The sequence below is a fragment of the Aptenodytes forsteri genome, unplaced genomic scaffold (genome assembly GCF_000699145.1).
Source record: "Aptenodytes forsteri isolate BGI_AS27 unplaced genomic scaffold, ASM69914v1 Scaffold194, whole genome shotgun sequence".
Taxonomy (NCBI): domain Eukaryota; kingdom Metazoa; phylum Chordata; class Aves; order Sphenisciformes; family Spheniscidae; genus Aptenodytes; species Aptenodytes forsteri.
The window spans coordinates 129,258-148,119 of NW_008795243.1; the positions used below are offsets into that span (position 1 = coordinate 129,258).

At 37.8% G+C, this 18,862-nt stretch overlaps 1 protein-coding gene across 2 annotated transcripts in view; it reads right to left on the minus strand.

Moving 5' to 3' along the window:
• The window catches only part of ADCY2 (adenylate cyclase 2), a 219,105-nt gene that overhangs the window by 69,856 nt on the left and 130,387 nt on the right, over positions 1–18,862 (minus strand). For both annotated transcript variants that reach the window (XM_019471906.1, XM_019471907.1), the window contains 7 exons: positions 13,572–13,720; positions 12,205–12,316; positions 10,991–11,118; positions 4,324–4,482; positions 3,827–3,959; positions 3,321–3,497; positions 1,938–1,981 (listed from right to left, as the gene is read on the minus strand). In XM_019471906.1, coding sequence (XP_019327451.1) covers positions 1,938–1,981; positions 3,321–3,497; positions 3,827–3,959; positions 4,324–4,482; positions 10,991–11,118; positions 12,205–12,316; positions 13,572–13,720 — 902 coding nt within the window. The remainder of the gene's footprint in view (positions 1–1,937; positions 1,982–3,320; positions 3,498–3,826; positions 3,960–4,323; positions 4,483–10,990; positions 11,119–12,204; positions 12,317–13,571; positions 13,721–18,862) is intronic.

Consider the following 18,862-nt stretch of genomic DNA (forward strand, 5'->3'; position numbering starts at 1 on the left):
GGGAAGTGAGCGAGTGGCTGTGTGGTGCTCAGTTGCTGACTGAGGTTAAATCACGACACCAGATTATATCTCTGCCTCTTGAAAACTTAAATCCAATATTAACTTAATAACAGTGTTTTGTAAGAAGTCAACAGTCAGATCTGAAATTTGACTCTGCTTACCAAAATTTTCTTAACCTACAGACTGAACCCTGTCAAAGGGAACACGGATTTTCTTCATGAAGTTTTTGGGTTATTTCCCCCAAACTGATAACCTGTTGCAGGATTCAAATTCATACAGAAATGATATCAGTGTACTTAAAGTAACTTTAAACAACCCAACTGATTTCATGCCTATTCAATGCTATAGAATTTAGATAAGAAAGTGTTTACAACTTATTTTTCACATATGAAACAATCTGCCTAGGAGAAATAACTAGACAGATGAGGAGACATTATCTAATCACACTTAATCCTCTTGGCAGATCCCTAACAACATAAGACTATCGTGTAACAAAAAAAGACCTAAGACTGCCACAAACAGAAGCCTACAGTCAGACTTCAAAACCCACATTTTCATATTCTAATAAAATACTGATTTTCAAAGTGCTTATTATCATTTCAGCTCTCTCCTGTGGGAATGACTAACTAGTTTATCTAGAATCCTAGTTATATGCCTCACTACGGACATTAGACTCCAGTAATGGTTTCTAGAAACTCCTTCCATAATATGGTATCAAGACACATGGCAACATTTTTTGGGTCTATTTTGGAGTGGAATTTAGAAACACAAAAGCAAGAACATCTCAGAATCGTAAAGAATTGCATTATTTGCAAATACCACAGTCCAATGATGATCTTTTTACCGTAAGGCTGATAGAAGTCCTTTTGATATACTGTCCAAATGTAAATGCTCAGTTTTAAAATCAGATACTGTTTTTATTAATATCATGCATATTCAGTCAAAACTTGTTCATCTTCTGGAATTTAGCAATATTTTGGGTAATCGCATAGCTCTCTAGTAACCTGTGATTTGTTGAGGAGACATTTACCAAGCAGAGAGATGGGGAAGGAACAGACAGAATGACTTGTTTGCATAACCAAAGACAATGAAAATACAAATTTTAAAAGGTTCTTTCAAGCGATTTTATGGTATATGTGATATTACTTACAATTTTGCAAGACATTATCTGAAGTGTTATCAGGTCATTAAAATAAAAATTAACCATTCCAGGTTTCTGACAGTGCTAAGCTTGTTTTTTAAACAGATGTCATTCTTTTCTTGATTTAGAAATTCTGGGTGTTTTTAAAGAAGTGATCAGTTCAACCCAGTTTCCATTTCTCACCATCTTGCCCTAGTCATTGAAGTACCAAGCAGGAGAATGAAAACTTAAAGGTACTGTGATTTTGCAAACATTGTGCGTAGCGGGAACACTACAGGAAGACCACGAAATACCTTTTGGAAGTTTACTACTGCAAACATGCTGCAGACTTTGAAATAATAAAACACAATGCAAATACAAAGCAATTAACAAAATATATAAAATGTCTCTTTTAGTACATATTATTAGCTGTTGTCACACAAATTATTAACAGCCCTTTTCATCTTCCCTTTTCTTACCCCTCTGTGCCTCCTCTCAATTTTCCTGCATATAATTTTCTCCCCACTGATAGAGTAATTGGGTTGTTAGGAGAAACTAATAGTAGTCCATCAACATACTTATACTAATTCAGAATAATGTTATTTGTTAGCAGGATTTGCAATTCATAAGTAACATGTCTGCCAAATCTGTTTCCAAAGCCCTTCTCTATGTAAGAGATATCGGCTGAAAAAATAGTTTGGGAGAGAAATGGCCCTCAATATTTGAAAGCATGCCTTATATACATATGAATGCATATGAACGTATATGTATTTATATGGACTTTATATGAGTAAGTGATTTTTAAAAATTAATTTACCTCTCTCTGCAACGCTGAAAATGATATTGCCCCATGGGAACATCCTAAAAAATGAAAGAAAATACCTATGAACTATAACAGACTTTGACAACATTAATTTGCTTTAAAAATAGTGTTGAAAACAGGGTCAAGTAAGGAGAAAAGTTTTCAATACAAATACTTTTAGCATTAGATTAAAACTGTCTGAAAAAAAAAATCCAGCCAAGAGTGAAGATGGAGTGACCTGGAGACAAACTGATCTATCATTATAAACACTAAATAACTAATACAGCATTCTGAATCCAAGAATGTTTTGCTTTACTAGAAATTCACTGCTTCAAAGTCACCACTTTTTTAACGTAGCCCAAACTCCTGCCAGCTTCAGCAAAAGCCAATGCTAAGTGTTTTTGAAAAAAACAGACCTGAGTGGCCTAATACAGGCAATGGTCATTATTTTTTTTTATAAGCAACAGCAGCCATCACAGCCACATTTATTTTGTGATTAATAGTCATGGCTGGGTACTTTCTGTAACGAACACGTCACAATCCACATTCTGATACACTGTGTTTTTTGAACAAGATGGGTTAGGTGGCTCAATCCTATGTTCTCATATGTAACAGGAAGAAAACTGAATGCCAATGTTGGAAACTATTAGAATTTACCTTTATGTTTGCACTTTTTAGAAGTAAAAGATAATGCAATGTACAAGCTGTGGACTGACAGTGTCTTACTGACAGCAGTAAAATAGCGTTAGCAAAATTAAAAAGAAATTTTTTCTGTTCATTGTAAGAGAGGTAACATGGCACTACAGCACTGCAAAACTCAGGCCATCAGCCATAGCTGATGAGCGTTAGTGCACCTTCAAAAGGTAGATGTTAGTGAGTATGGATTTGGTTCCCAGAGAACTCTTCTAATAAATTCCACTCCAGGTACCACAGGGATATTCTAACTTCTCAGTCTTTGCTCCAGGTTTGGCCATGTTCCAAATACAGAATGTGGCTAAATAGCCAATAAATCTCAGGGAATGTCTCTGTATCAAAAGTGTTCCTTCCCAAAGGTGTTGCACTCTGGCTTTATGTCCAAAATGTCTCTCCACAAGGTGAACAGCAGCCACACTACATGCTGTGACTGGGGCTCAAGCTCAGAGGGTCAAATTGTGTATTTTAGTAAGTACATTGGACTCCTTATGATTCAGAGATGCACTTATAGCAAGACATGGCTCCTTAGAATCTAATCCAAAACTCAGATGCCAATGGAAAAGCTCCCAGCAACTTCACTGGGTTTATGCCCTGTACAAACGCATGTATCTTCTTCTATCAGAAATAACGAGGTATTTAGCAGTGAGCACCTTTTTCCTTTCAAATATTGCTAAATTGTATGAAATGACATAAGTAGGCCCCTACTGTTGTGCTAATCTTGCCGTTTTCAGTGGTCATGCTGTCCCTGTGGTGCAAGTGTGCAAATGGCTTTGCTGCTCCCCAAGATTCCAGGTACCGGGTCATGCGGACAGAAGCTCTCATTTTGGCTCCATCAAGAGTATGTCGAGGCCTAATGTGGTGCTGAGGGCTTCGCTTCTCTCCCTGGTTGACAGAGAATAAAAGGTGATATCAGCCTTGGTGTTCATTACCTTTTGAAGCAGTAATGCATCATCTGGTACCACGTATCTGTGTGCTTAGGAACTTAAAAATGGAGAGATGCTAAGAACCTGCAATTCTTAATGATATTGCTGGGAAATATCAGAGACTTATTTCTGAAGAGCAGGAAAGATTTGCAATGCAAACATTATGTATTTGTAGGCATCAGTAATAGCTCTGATCAATATCTTATGGTAGTGAATTATTCAATAAAGAGATTAGTGGTCCTGCTCAAAAATAACTATGACTGGCCACAAAATAAAAGTACTACTAACCTTAGGATTGATTACAAAGTAAGTCTTAACATTATGCTCTTTCAGATATGGGTCCCTCACATCTCCATCCCCATCTTCCACTTTGTAAGCTCCATTCAAATGTGCCAAGGTGACTGAGGTGATGTGAACACGGCTGAAATTATATTTTAAAAGAATGACAGAATCACAAACACCAATCAAAAGCATAAGTTGAACCTGATCCACCTTTTTTACTAGCTTTTGGATATACTTTTTATACACTGCTCACTTCATTTACAGTCCCTCTAATCTAATTCTTAGAAGTTGTAATGGGCATAAATCTAAAGGTTTCCATCCACAAAAAAAATACTCTTTAAATCATGGGAAATACTGAGTACCCGGTTGTTTTTTTTTAAAGAAAGCACTAAGAATTACTTCAGGCTTCTCCATGAAGGCTGATGGCTGAAGACATGGTACCTGTGCATTTCTCCATGGTACAAAAATCCATGTGTCCAAAGGTTAACAGAGAAGCCTCTTACCCTGGGACTCCTCCAGCTTCCATGTGATTTGCCAGAGTAACATCGTGTGACCACACATCGTACTGCCACTTCTGTAGCCCAATAACGCCACAAAGCACATTCCCAGAGTGCACTCCTACGCGCATATTAATATCAACTCCAGTTGCGTCTCTCACTTTCCTGTAGTTGAGAAGAAAATTTGTGTTAATGTACATAATACGGCCCCGTTTTCTTTTAATTTACCAGTCAAATTAGCAGTAACAATGGTGATAACATTTATTTCTTTTTAGTGTTGCCGCTATTCTTTTTGTGCTAGGATTATTTTTATATATTACCTTTACTCTTATCTATATTTGCAACTATTTGCAGTAAATATTAATTCTCAAGTCCATGTCTTAAGTCCCTTCTTTTATACTAATTTGAAATTATTTGGGAGGGCTGAACTAAGTAGTGGAAATGTTTGGTCTCATGGTAGAACCCAGAGACTATTTTTGTTCTACAGGCAGCCTTTGGTATGGTTTTTAATGCAGCGACAGTCCAACAAACATATTTTGGAGATCTGGAACTACTGTTATGAGCCCTTCTATCTGAAGACCCTAATATCTACATTGGAGACCTTCTCATATCTGGCTTCTGTCAGGTCCCATCACTCTCGCGTGTCTGCTCGCAAATGGTTCTGCTCTGAGAGGAAGGATGAAAAACGCAGCACCTCAGGATATTCTACAGGCTGGTGGCTCATACACTTTTTGGGGATATGGGCTCAGCGCCATTCAGGCTGTGGAGAACATAGGCTCAACAGCCTTCCACATGATTGGTGAACACTGTACCTGCTAGATTGTCATACAAAGAATGCGAGGCCACCCTCACTGTCCAGACCACATCTAAACCTTTGACCTATCCAGTGACTTTAGACAGAGTTGAAGTATCTGTTCACCCCAGCCTAAACCTCAGAAGAGCCCTACACATAAGATAGGCATTAATCTTTCCAGAAGAGGCTTCTCTGAATCACAGGTGGGTGACTAAAGTCAAACAACCAGAACATTTTCAGACATATGTCATATAGGTACCTAACGACATATGTAAAGAGCTAGAAGATTAATTCAGATGTCTACAGGCTTATACAGTTCTAAGAAATGGGAAGATCGTAACTTAACTGGATTTATGTATTTAAGCCCCAACTCATATGGACCAAAACCTAACCAGTAATAAGGAACATGTACATACATTAATCTTAGGGGAATTCAGGGTGTTGATGGAAGGAACAACTACAGAATAAGAAACCCCAATGGCTCCTGTGTGAGAGTCAGGTTCATAGTTCTAGCAACATCTTCAATTTCAATGATGAGAATCATCAGCTCTGTACCTTCTGAATTACAGAATTAAATTGGCCTGTTTCTCTTCTTTTTTTGAAAGGGAACATAGAACTTAACACGCTTAATTTGATATGGTAAATCCTATGTGTAAGCAGTAGTCCTCAAGTCTTCTTTTTCTGGGAAATGAAAATAACAGGAGCATGACTGAAAGTATTTTGTTAAACTGTGTTCTGAAGTTATTAAGAGAGGTGAATTTTTTTAATTCCCTCAGTCTCTATCAAGTGTTTATTGATACCTCTTTTCACTTTGCCATTTTACACTGCTCTCCTGTAGCTGACACACTTGAAAATGAACTGCTTGTTAATGATCTTTGTAAGCAGTCAGCAAATGACAAACACCACTTTGCTCTGCGCAAGGAATATGACACAAGCTTAACACTTTGGAAAACAGAAAAGTGTTTTACAAAACTGGGCAAAGTGGAAGAGGAACATTTATCCTCTAGGAGTGCTTGTCGAAAGGCTGCCCTGCCATATTCTGGAGAGCAAGCCATAAGGTCTGTTTTATAATAAGCTCTCAGGAGTTAAGGAGGGGAGCAAGTAGAGTATGTTCCAGAACTGAATCTTCTCTTCTGTCTCACAAATTAAAGAAACCACAGAAGATTTTAAATTAGAAGTGTTACTCTGGACCAAATTAGAGTTTACTACTTCTTTCCTATGCTTTCTGAACAATTGCTACGACGATGCAGGCACTGAATGCGTCTAAGAATGTAGCCTATCACATCCCCATTGGACACTTGTCTTACCTACACAAGTATATTTGAAACTTCCCACTATTATTTCATCTTCTGCTCCCACAGTCTCTCCGGTTTCCCTCAGCACACCACAGTCAGTGTGCCCATCCTGGCTGGGCAGTCAAAATACTCATCAAGACTGTATTTTTCCTATTGCAGCCTGAAATTCGAGTTTGTAAGGATTCTATGTTCTTCACTGGCATGGTTAGCTTGCAGGTAGTTGTAGCAACTTTACTCCACACAAGCAAGAGTTCAGGTCACTAGGAAAGCATCTACTCTGTTTATCTGAGCTTTATTCATCGGTAATTCTGGACTAGTTATCAAAGACTCATCTAGTCCTGTCTTACGCACTTTAACACATTCAGTGAGGCTTGAGCACCTAGTTCCCTGCAAATTGCCAGCTTTAAAAGCATAGTTCCTTTTTGGATCAGACCTGCAGGAATGAAATCATACCTAAAAAAAAGTTACTTTATTTTGCATCTAGCTTTCAAATTGGTACAACCATTTCATCCACCAGTTTCCTTCACTTTCCTCTGAAATGGAACTCATTTCACGCTACCAAATCAAAGACAGCCTTTGAGAATCTGTGGCTGAGAAATACGTGAATTAGGAAGTCACCAGACAGACAAAGGGGTGGAGTTTGGGCTGAAGGAAAACAGCACATACATTCATACACAAACATACTTTCCCTTAACAGATAAGCTCTAGCCTTAAAGCATGCAATTAAGGTGGCCAGCTCTCAACATCACAGGTAGCACTGGCATCTATGGCTTGATAAGGTGAGCATCCCATTCCTGGGCAAGCAGGCTGCAGACTATAAGATACATTGGATTTGTTCCAACATAGAGCAGAGAAGCAAAGCAATTAATCAATGGGACTACTAACACATTTAAATGGAAACAATCCGTAGCGCAAAGAGGCTGAATTGCTCAAAATGGAGCTACACATTATTAGGAAACAAGGCTGAATAAGGTTTTGTACTACAGATCACCTGGTAATTTGGTAGAATTCCTCCTTTTTGCTTCAAAGAGAACTGGAACTGAAACCATATTCAGGAAGTAAAATCTATATAGAACTGTTAATCTAAACAGCAAACTGCTTTATTTCAGTAACTTGCACACTGAGGGCTCAGTTTGCACCTCAGTGACTGAATATAACAAAAACTCGTATCTGACAAAAAAGATATTTTAGACAGTGAGTCAAACAATATATTGAGTGACACACTTCCAACAGCAAGAGTATTACTACTTCTAGTTTTACAGGCCACAGAAGTATTTCAGGAGATGCTTCCACACAAAGATGCAGCAATCACACTACGAAATACGGAGTTGATTAATAATCAGTAATTTCTATTCACCTGCAGGCTGCAACACTTGACATAATACTTTGAAAGCATTTCAAAACATGGGGTACAGATTCCTTAATTCTTACAGAGATGTAAACAGGCTGTAATAATCAGGCATCTGTCTACAGAGCGCTGTGAATTCTGACTACAGTAATAAAGTCAGATCAGAATGTGCTATACAACTAAAAGATAATTTTCTACTCTATAAGGCTGCTCCTACCAAGGAGGACCTTATCATCCAGCATTAACAAAGAACATACTTGATAGCAGCTTGAGCAGAAAGTTATTTCAAAGAAAACTGGGAAGTTCTGAAGTGTGAGGAACTGACAGATTGCTCTCTGAGCTCAAGTAAAGCATTGCATTATGATGTGCAAAATTATACTTTCAGTTCTTTGTGAAGGGCAATTTATGGCTTGAGCTTAGCATTGTTTTTCCATCAGCCTGATTTTTAAGCCAACCCCCAAAAAAGGGGGGGAGTCAGAACTTAGGGACAGAAACTCTTTTACCTACTGCTCTACTGAAGGGATGTCAGCTTTCATTCCTGATATGCTAGAGAAGCAATTGGTTTAATGATAATAATGTTCTAGTGTATCTAAATGAAAAAGAGAAAGCATCCAGTGAAAGCAACTGAGGAAGCAACCAAATCTGTAGATTTTAATGCTTGGCAAGGAGAAGTACTCCAAGTACCATTTAAAAAAATAGATTTCTTTGGACACAATGTAAGGTACAACCATATCTGGATGAAGAAAAAGACATTTCAGAAAATGCAGCAACCTGATTCCTGTACTGAGGTTAGTTTTACAAAAGATTCCTAAAGCAAGGAGATAAAAATCCCAGTTTCCACAAATACTACACCTTTTCTGTGAATACCTTAAAAGGAAAAGAACCAAATTTGCATTAATCAACCTACCCATACAGTAATTACCCTGGATGGAATCACAAGACCAGGCAACTGAAAGCCGAAACCCTCTTGTGACTACAATTACACACATATGAGGGTAGTATTTAAGGATTAGAGGATTCACTTTTGTACGTCTGTTTAGATAATCACTGAGACAACACTGTTCAACATAACTCTCCATTTCATGATGAGGTGCACACCACACATATACCTCACAAGGATGAGGTAATTGCTTACTCTGCTACCTGGACAATGGTAAATGTGATTTAGGAAAAAAAACATCAAAATTGGAACTGAAACTAACAGAAGAGTATACCAAGTTTTAAAACCAAAGTCCAGTTGTGTAAAAAAACAAATCACACTGGTGACTACCAAATATCCAGACCTCCACGTGACATATATTTTTGCAAAGTGTAACTCACCTAGATATACCGTAATTTTAATCAAAGGAAACTTAGCTTTGCTACAGAAAAGATATTTGTGCCATTAACGATAACTGCTATAAGTAACCATTTACAATATTTTAACTCCTAGAAGCTAAAAAGAACTTCAGGTATGAATTACAGACAGAGAATTATCTGACTTTTGTTAAAAAAAAGAAGTGGAAGGTGTTTTAGTTGTCCTTTCCTCACAAAATGTTTTTTAAAGAAGCTAACAGAATCAGACCCTTGCTTAACAAATAAACTACAATACTGAACTGAAGTTTCTGGATAGGCAGGTTTAAGACCCTTCAGCATGATGTGCAGACATCCAAACTAGGTTTAGGTACCCTCATACTGAAATGTGTCCAGCTTCAGTGGCAGAACTCATCCAGGGCAGGTAGTGTACAAAAGAGTTATTTCTACTCTGCACTGACAGTTCAGATAGCAGTCAGGTGAAGAGATGAATGGGAGTAAAGCTGCCCTTTCGCAAGACTTCTTTGGAGTCCTGCCGTCTTCAGAACTGCTACAGTTGCCTATAATGCATTCCCAATCTAATCTTCAGTAATAAACTAGAGGATTCCTTAAGTATGCCTTTAGTTGTATCCTCAGATGCCTTACAAGTGTTAACCCATCAGATACAACCATATTTCTTCTTCCTCTTTCACAATCATATCAAGCCTCCTGTTATTACTTGAGTTACTTTAAGTAAGTTACAACTGCTATTTCAAAAGAAATCACATTAGGTTTCGCAAATACCTTGTTCTGTTTTCTGTTTCAAAGACAGAACAAGCACAATGATTATGGGAAAGAAATAAGGGACAAATACAGTAACCCACAAATCCAAAATACTGCTGATAAGCACAGAATTCTCAGTGGTGCCTTAATGTGTTAACTGACAAAACCTTTTAGAAAGTCCTCAACTAAAAAATTAATTACAGAAAAACTGAAACTAAACCTAAACCTGGGGTCTAGTAAGACAGGCACATACTATTGCTTATTTAACAACATGGGAAGTAGGCCTCAGCCTAGGAATCTGTAAGCCTTTAGAAATGTCTTTGGTAGACATGCTCAGTATCACTCCACAGGCTCAGGGCTTGAGGCATCTTAATTGTGGAGGGGCAACTGCTCCTGACCACCACTGAACTTCAAACTCATCAGGAGCCAGGAGCTCTGGCCTCTCACAGAGCCATTTGACTAACAAGTGGGTGGCAGCATCATGATTCTGCAAAAAGCAAAACTTCCCAAGTCCTAAGTGATGTCTATTGGGATATTTACCATCTCGTAATCACAGAATAGCTGAGGTCAGAAGGGACCTCTGGAGATTGTCTAGTCCAACTCCTGCTCAAAACAGGGCCAGCTAGAGCAGGTTGCTTAGGGCCGTACCAGTTGTATTTTGAGTATCTCCAAGGTTGGAAACTCCACAACCTCCCTGGGCAACCTGTGCCAGTGCTCAGTCACCCTCACAGTGAAAAAAGTGTTTCCTGATGTTCAGAGGGAACCTCCTGTGTTTCAGTTTGTGCCCATCATCTCTTTCCTGTCACTGGGCACCACTGAGAAGAGGCTGGCTCTATCTTCTTTGCACTCTCCCTTCAGGTACTTAAATGCACTGATGAGATTTTTCCCCCTCAGCTTTCTCTTCTCCAGGTTGAACAGTCCCAGCTCTCTCAGCCTTTCCTTTTATGAGCAATGCTCCAGGTCCTTAATCAACTTTACGGTGTAGTAACGAGATAGCCTGGCACAACCCAACATCTTAAAAAATTTCTTTGCTGAGGCTGAGATCAAGATTACCATGCTGGACCTTGTAGTAAAACACACCAACTACTAGAGGTCTGAATGTTTCAACCAGCAGCACAGCTACAGATAGAAAAGAGACAGAATTTTTACTGTTGAATATTTAACAAAAAGTTCAGCACTTACTTAATGGCTTCACACATGTCCAGTCCCATTTTCACACAATTCTTGGCATGATTTTGAAGAGATATAGGTAGTCCAGAAACACAGTAATAGCAGTCACCTAGGATTTTAATTCTCATACATTCATTTTCCTGGAGGAAAAAGCAAGGTGAGATGGTCAGTTTCAGCTTGAATTACATAAATGAAGGGTTACTGTTACAAAGACTGACTTAAATGATATTAGCAAAATCATTCTACTTAAGCTTGTCTCAGTAGAGAAGGATTTGGCTTGCTAAAAAAGAAGTGCTGTCAGAGAGTTTTGTACGGATGATTCCTCCATCTGTTGTGGTCCTTAATGGGCAAAACCAGGAAGTAAGTTCACTGCAAAACATAGATCTGCAGTGTTGTTCACACCTTAGATTAAAGAACTGAGCCAAAGTATCATGCACTCAATCTAAATAAAGTCTTTTTATTTGAAATATGAAATCAAAAGACCTAGCCTTCCACATTTACATCTTTGAAGATGTACTATGCAATACTTCCTGAAACTAGCAATCATAATCTTATTTGTATCTTTTGTACTCTAAGGCAATATAAAGTTTTGGGGTTTTTTTAACCAATACTGGACAATATTTTTTGGACTAATAAAAACCACAGAAAAATGTTGTTTGTTTTTTTTTATTTTTATCTATTTTAGTGTTTCTGATTTCACCATCACACATAGCATGGTTTGATGTAATTTTTATAAAAATGACACCTAAATAAACAGAAGAACTTCTGATTATATTTGAATCTTTTCTTGAGTAATCAAGAGGCTGTGGTCAGTAATTAAAATTGCTTTGATCAGTATTGTCTCTCTTGTCCTCCAGTCTCTTAAATGCTTTTCCAGAGATCAGAAAACTGACTGTATCAGTTTTCTATCTTGAGTTTCTTAATCCTTGTTATTGTAAACAATCTATTTAAAGAGCTGTTCACCTTCCATTAAGCTTTATGGGGCTTCATGATCTGTCTCTATTGGTCCTATTAGAGAGAGCTATCTTGGGTTTCACAGATTGTCACACTGGCAGAAACACACTGTTACACTCAGACCAGAGCCAGATTTTTTCTTTACACATTTCAAGTCTAATCTTCCTGCCAAAGCCTCAGAAATGCTGTCTGAAGGTAGAAGAAGGAAAAAAAAAAAAATTAAAGATGACTTACTTACTTAAACTAACTCTAGCAGCCCAGTAGAAACCCACCTTTGCAATCTGATCAAACTTGCCAAACAGCTCGTTTAGCATGTGCACCAATTCCCCTGGCGAGCAGTCACTGGCCAGACGAGTGAATCCCACGATATCAGCATACAAGATGCTACAACAGAAATGAACAGAAACTTGGTCACAGTTTCCTTCTGCAGAACTCAGATTTATCAATCAATCAACAGCAAAACCTGAAAGTAGGCATTCTGGAACTTCACAGAGGTATGCCCGTACGCAAAATGGCCACTGCTAAATGTAGAGAAATAAATATAACTACATTTATAGGTAAACCTACATTTACCTTTACAGGCGTTACGTTTATATGTAATATATACCTGTTATTACCTTTATAGGTATTACCTTCACAGGTATCACGTTTACATGTAAACCTATATTTATAGGTATTTATAGGCATTCTATACCTATATTTGTTACAGTGTATTCAAAAAATAGAAACTTTTTTCCTACTCACAAATTGGCAATATAATAATGGCAATTATTTCAATAAACATGTTTGTTATTAGAAATTATTTAATAACTTTTTATCATTGTAGACATTTTCTGTCTAGATTTACCTGTCAATGATATGCAGCATGGAAGTCTCTGTTCACTTGTTACTCAGACTATTAAATTCAAGCCTGGTTGCTAAGATATTCAAGCCATACACTATGTTTCTATTCACCAAGAAAACTTGACCAATTCATAGAATCAGGCTAAGGAAAAAGTATTTGTGCTTACAAGTGAAAATGAACTTCCTCAAAAGTCCTGCAATACTTGCTTTAAAAATGTAATTTCTAAGAATGTCATTCAAATTAACTTGCCCAATCAAAAAAACAGGCAAAACAACTTGTAAAGATGAAAGAATATTTGAAATAAATGGTGAATTATTTTTCTAACTTGTAGAAATTTATAATTAATAAATAATTAGATTTGTCAGCAGAATATTTTATCTCAGATACTGTGTAAAATACATGTGATACAGCTGCCTCTATTTACATTATATAAAACCTGAGAAATTGCTCCAGTTAAGAAAATTACAAATTCAGAATAATATAATTGACACGAATTACAATTTTGACTAGTATACATGAAAGCAGGATTTGGTACTTTAACCTGAAAATTTAAGACATTATGAAGAAAGGCTGTTAACGCGTGGCTTTTTCTAAACAACCCCTTTGTATTATCAATCACCTTTGTTGCTCTTCTGGAACAGGAGATTGTTAGCATTTGATCAAATTAATGGCCTTAATCAAACATTAAGTTGTTGAAAAACATATTAAAACAATTATTTTCTTAATTGGTCTCTTAACACTTGCTTTTCAAAATTTTTCTGAATGTTCTTGATACATTTTATTATAGTACAATACCTTACATTGGTGTGCCTTTTGACATACAAATTGTGGAAGTTGTTGGTGTTTTCCAGCTGGCCTGCCTTGGGACCTTGTAACCTCTGAATGATCTCTGCTTTCATTTCCATGGCAATGTGAGCAGGCAGTAAAGAAAGTAGAAGACGCTCCTAAAATTTAAAATGAAATGTCCACAATTCCTTTAAGGAGAACGAGATTAGCAGGGAAGCAATATTGTGCAAGGTATACGCTATTGTCAACACCCTAGAACGTTTTGATGAGGCTTGCGTTCAGGCATTTGCCTGGTATGGCCTCCAAAATTAATCAGTTCCTTGAAGAACTTGACAGAGATATACACATAATTTCCAACTAATATCTAACTTCTTCATGCTTTTTTTTTTAATTAGAAAAAGCTTAAGCTAAACTTAACGTCTGAAGAAGTTACGTACAGTAATCCATTCAATATCTGAGTAGGATGCAGGAAATATGGATTAGCAAATAAAGCAAGAGCTTCAAGGACTCTTCAGAGGACTTCAGGGAAATTCAATCCAATTCAGGCAAGAGTAGGCTAAATCCTTTTATTTTAATGTATTCTAAATGTTTAGTCATAGTTTTAGCAGTTGTTAGACTGAAAATGAAAAGATAAAATTAGGACACAGAACTTATTGAAAATGTTGGACTTCTGCAGACTATTCTGATACGCGCTCTACCCTTACTTTAATATGGCACTTGACAAACTAAAGTTTTTTGAAAATATTAAAAGGAAATTGAGTATTTTTTTTAAAAAAACTACTTATTTTTCCTTATCTTTTGTTGGTATTATACTCATGGTCTTCTTGTGAAGGTCTCTTATGTCAGTACATTTTAATTTTGCCCATTTTACCTGTGATAGCTTTTCATTGAGTTCCTACTTCTCTGGAAAACTGAATCAACAAGAGAATAGCTAGAACCCTGCAAAAAAACCCCTTTCTGCTTTGATCATACTCCACCTCAAAACTGAAGAAGAATTTCCCCATTTTCTCATAGGCAGAGGGGAGAGGCTAATTCTGGCTAAGCACAAAAACCAGAACCCTGAACCAGTGAGGACGGGGGAAGGCAGCTGCAAAAGCCCATGACGGAGTCAGAGAGAGAAACAGCTGTGCCAGAAAAGATGATGACCTCAAAATGTGCACGGTCTGCAGGTGTTACTCACAGTGATGCATTCTCCTAGATTCACAACATGTATTTTTGCGGAGTTTGCAGTTCTATTCATGAAGGTACCAGAAGAAGTGTAACCATTAATCCAATGCTCTGCCTGGGTTAATTATTCCTGTTCAGGTCTAATGACCTTGAGTAGAACATGGCAATAACAAGGCTATAGACTCTCTGATATTTGCAGCTACCTCGGCTATCTATCTCTGCAACATATAATGAAGACTTCCCATTCCCCATAGCATTTGTGTACCTGTAAGCACAGCATCAATTTTCATGAGTCCCTATGAAACTGATCCTGCACACACTTTGTAAAAAACCTCTATTTCAATGAGTGAAGACAGAATCTTGCTTGGATGCTAAGTAATATTTTTCTTCTCCCCCCCCCCCCCCCCCCTTGGTGAGACCTAAACATAATTTTGATTCACATATGTCTGGACTGCTCTTTATTTTGCATACTAAGGCATATCATATAAACAGTAAGACGAGTTATGAAATAAATGGTCAAGGTAAAGCATATCTGTCTCTAGCCTGACTAAAGGAGGCAAGAAAAAAAGATGTACTGTTTTCCTACTGCTAGGATCTCAGATTTGACACATTGTAACTGAGAAGAATATATACAATTGACTTTTCATCAAAATCTTAATGTGGCTTTATTTCTTAAATGCAAGATTAATTTAGTATGTTTAGGCATTTTAGCAGCTACACATCCAAGAGGCCGCTGTATTTTTATTTCTAATGTAGTCCACTGGTCCTTGGTGGAGGTATTTTGCTAACTTATAAAGAATGCCTGAAAAAACAGTGGATTTTTTTTCCATAATGAAAGCTTACTCTTGCAAGTTGCTCTTCATCTAACAGCAAGTTGCTGTTTTGTGATGTACAGGACAGGTCAGCACTTGTTAATAATTATCATTAAATAGTTAACAAAGAGGTGAGTGCTCTTAGCTCCAATTTTACATCACTGTGCTCATGTTGTACCATGGCTAGTAAATGCCAGCTAGCTCACTATCTTCCTATGACTCCATTATGATTCCAGACACACAGTGAGGCAGACACTCAACGTCCAGGTTACTGCTTATGTCTTTGAAACCCTGAGGGGCTGGCAAAAGGTCAAAGAGAAAAGCAACAAAAGTTTTCAAGAAAGCAATAGAAAAAGCAGTAGAAAAAGTTTTTGTAGGAAGCAGCGTAAAGTCAACTACAAGCTAAAGAATCATAAGAGGAAAGGGAAAACAGAATGCCCTTATTTTGTAGAGAACAGCAGGAGAGACAGGACATTTCCCCTCCTTTTTCTCTCCAGGCCAGACCACTACCCCGTTCTGCTTAAACGTCCTAGTGAAGCTGTCACCACACCAGAACTTCCCTCCAAAGAATGTTTTCCTTCCTCCATTTCCACTGTACGAAAGAGAAGGTTACAACCAGAGGTGGCTTTAGAGAACTGCAATTGGTGAAGCACACTGCAAAATATCCTGGCATGCCCAGCTACACCTAAACGCTTCAGCCACCCTCTCCACCATGCAGGCTGCCAGTGCTCACATTTCAATCCTGAAGTTGCCACTTGTGTGATAATGTGTTATCAAGTCACATATTACATTTCACACAGATTGTTAATTTTGGTTTCTTTCACTAAAAGACAACTGTGAAAGAAGCTGAATTTCAACTTTTTATGAAGACCGTGGCTGGGCTGGTCAGCTAGCCAAATACAAAATGGTTACAAATACATTGTTCCCTCTCTTTCTGCTAAAAGATCCTAAGAAATGCAAAGCATTGAAGAACACCTCTTCCTTCATGTTTTGTCATCTCTGGTGGCTAAAAAGAGCATAGTGGAAGGATCAAAACCAATTGCTAATCAGATTGTAGTGACTGATGTGCACTGAAATTTCTGCAGACTGGAACGGTGTGAGGAAAACAGCAAATCAAGACTGCTGCTTATGATGGCTTTTTATTTGATAGTACATTCTGTACTATTCTCTCAAAAAGACAGAAAATCTACACATCAAAACCTAGGTGAACTGACATACAAGACACTGACTTTGAGACAAAAGACTTGTCTGTTTGTAGTAGACAGAGAAGCCACGCTCAGGGCTACAGTCTATAAGAAAAAAGCCAAAGTAATTCTGAATGCAGGTCAAGATGCAGCATTTAAAAGTCTTCAGACTAAAAATAACAGTACCCGCTTCTGATGAAAGAGAAACTGTGGCGCTATGGCAATAATGAAAATCCCCTCACAAATGTCTTTCCCTGAAATATTACCAACATGACTTTACAGCCAGTACATGTGATTCATGCACACAAGACTATTTCCTGACTGTTCGTGTTCTCTGGGGCTATGCTTTCCCCTCACGCTCAGATCACTTGTAGCTGAGATCTTTAAGTCCTAGGGCTAAAAGACAGAGCACACAATCCATACTGAATACAACATGATAGTGTCTTTCAGTACTGTAGGGTTAAGTACTCCTCTCTTCTCAGAACATGTCCATCTGGATCCCAGAAGATGGCTAGCAAGTAGTCGTTCTCCCTGGATTCTCAAACTGAGGATTTTCAGTGGTATCTGTCAAACTGTTTCTTAAGTTCTTGCTCTCTCAAACTCTCACATCCAAGTTGATTTCCTTGTCAGAATTTTCCCTAAATTATACAGATGACTTTAGCAGTCACTGCCAGTTACTCATCACTCCCCTAAAGCTTGATAAAGGATGTTTGTTTAGCTAGAGTAAGTTAGCATATCTCAGTTAAAGATCATAGAACTGCATTGGTTTTTGCAAGATGGCAATTGCATTTGCAGTATCTTGCACAATGGAGGTCATGCTGTTATTATGCAGTAAGCAAGCAAAATATCCTCAAATGCTTGGTACAGTACATTTTCTTAAGTGCGTGTTTCACAAATCAAACTCTTCTTGGCCGGAGGCAATAATGCTTTATTTATTTGCTCATTCTTGTTTTGTTATGTAAACTACCAATTCTGATTCACTCATTGGTACAAGATTACATGACTATCAACCCTTCTCTTTACCAAAGCATAAAGAATTCTAAGAATTTATAGATTTAAAGGCCAAATATTCTTCCATCTAGTCTGATCTCTTGAATAATATAGACAATACAATGTCATCACAGAGAAACAAAGGTATTCTGATAGGGCTCACTACGTTAAAATTAGCTTAGCACCTCACTCTCAATGGAGAGAAACTCTCCTTCAAGGCAACCCGATACTGAACTCTACCCCCCAAGAGAGTGTTTCAGTCTCAGTCTCTCTCTCAGTCTCTGTGTCTCTCAGTCTCTCAGTCTCCACCCCCACCCCCACCCCCCCATGGAGGGATCTGCAGGTCCACATTTTGGTCTTATTGGAAGAAATGTCCATCTTTGTTGTTGAGCTTCTGATGTTGAAGAAGTCTGCAGAAAAACTACATATATGTAGATCAATGAAGTGATATAGGGACATTTTTGTCCCTGTCATCCCATATAGGGATATTCTTGTCCCTTACAATGTCATTTAGGGCACTGAATATTGAATTCTACTTTTCTGTGGGCTGGGCTTTGTTTTCAGATTCCTGTGGCATATGTCTAATCATCTATCTAGCAAGTTTCACAAACCAGGTCAATAAGTCAGCAGTAAGAGCTCTAGAAGCAATTAGCCTATACGTGCATCCAGCTTCACAACAAAGTTTACAAATAAACATGGATAAAATAAAATTTTCAGCTGCCCTTGAAATGTACCAAGAAATAACCTACAAGAAAGGAATCTTGTGATTCCTGATCACACAATGATGAATCAGCCATGTGGCTGATAGAGATGGTGATCAACAGGCTACTTGTTTGGCAAATTATGGTACTGTTTACCCAGATCTCATGCACATTCTCTTTAATACACCTACTAGGATAAACAGCTGTAAATTGTTTTTTCTTGAAGATAACTTGGATTCCTAACTTGGAGGGGAATTTTTTTTAAAAATTAGGCGCTATTATCCCCTTAAATTTAGCCTACGTTAGTAACCTCCACCAACCTTGGTTACTTGTACTGAGACCAATAAATTGCATTTTAGTCATTGTCCTGGTTTCGGCAGGGATAGAGTTAATTTCCTTTCTAGTAGCTGGTACAGTGCTGGGTTTTGGATTTAGGATGAGAACAA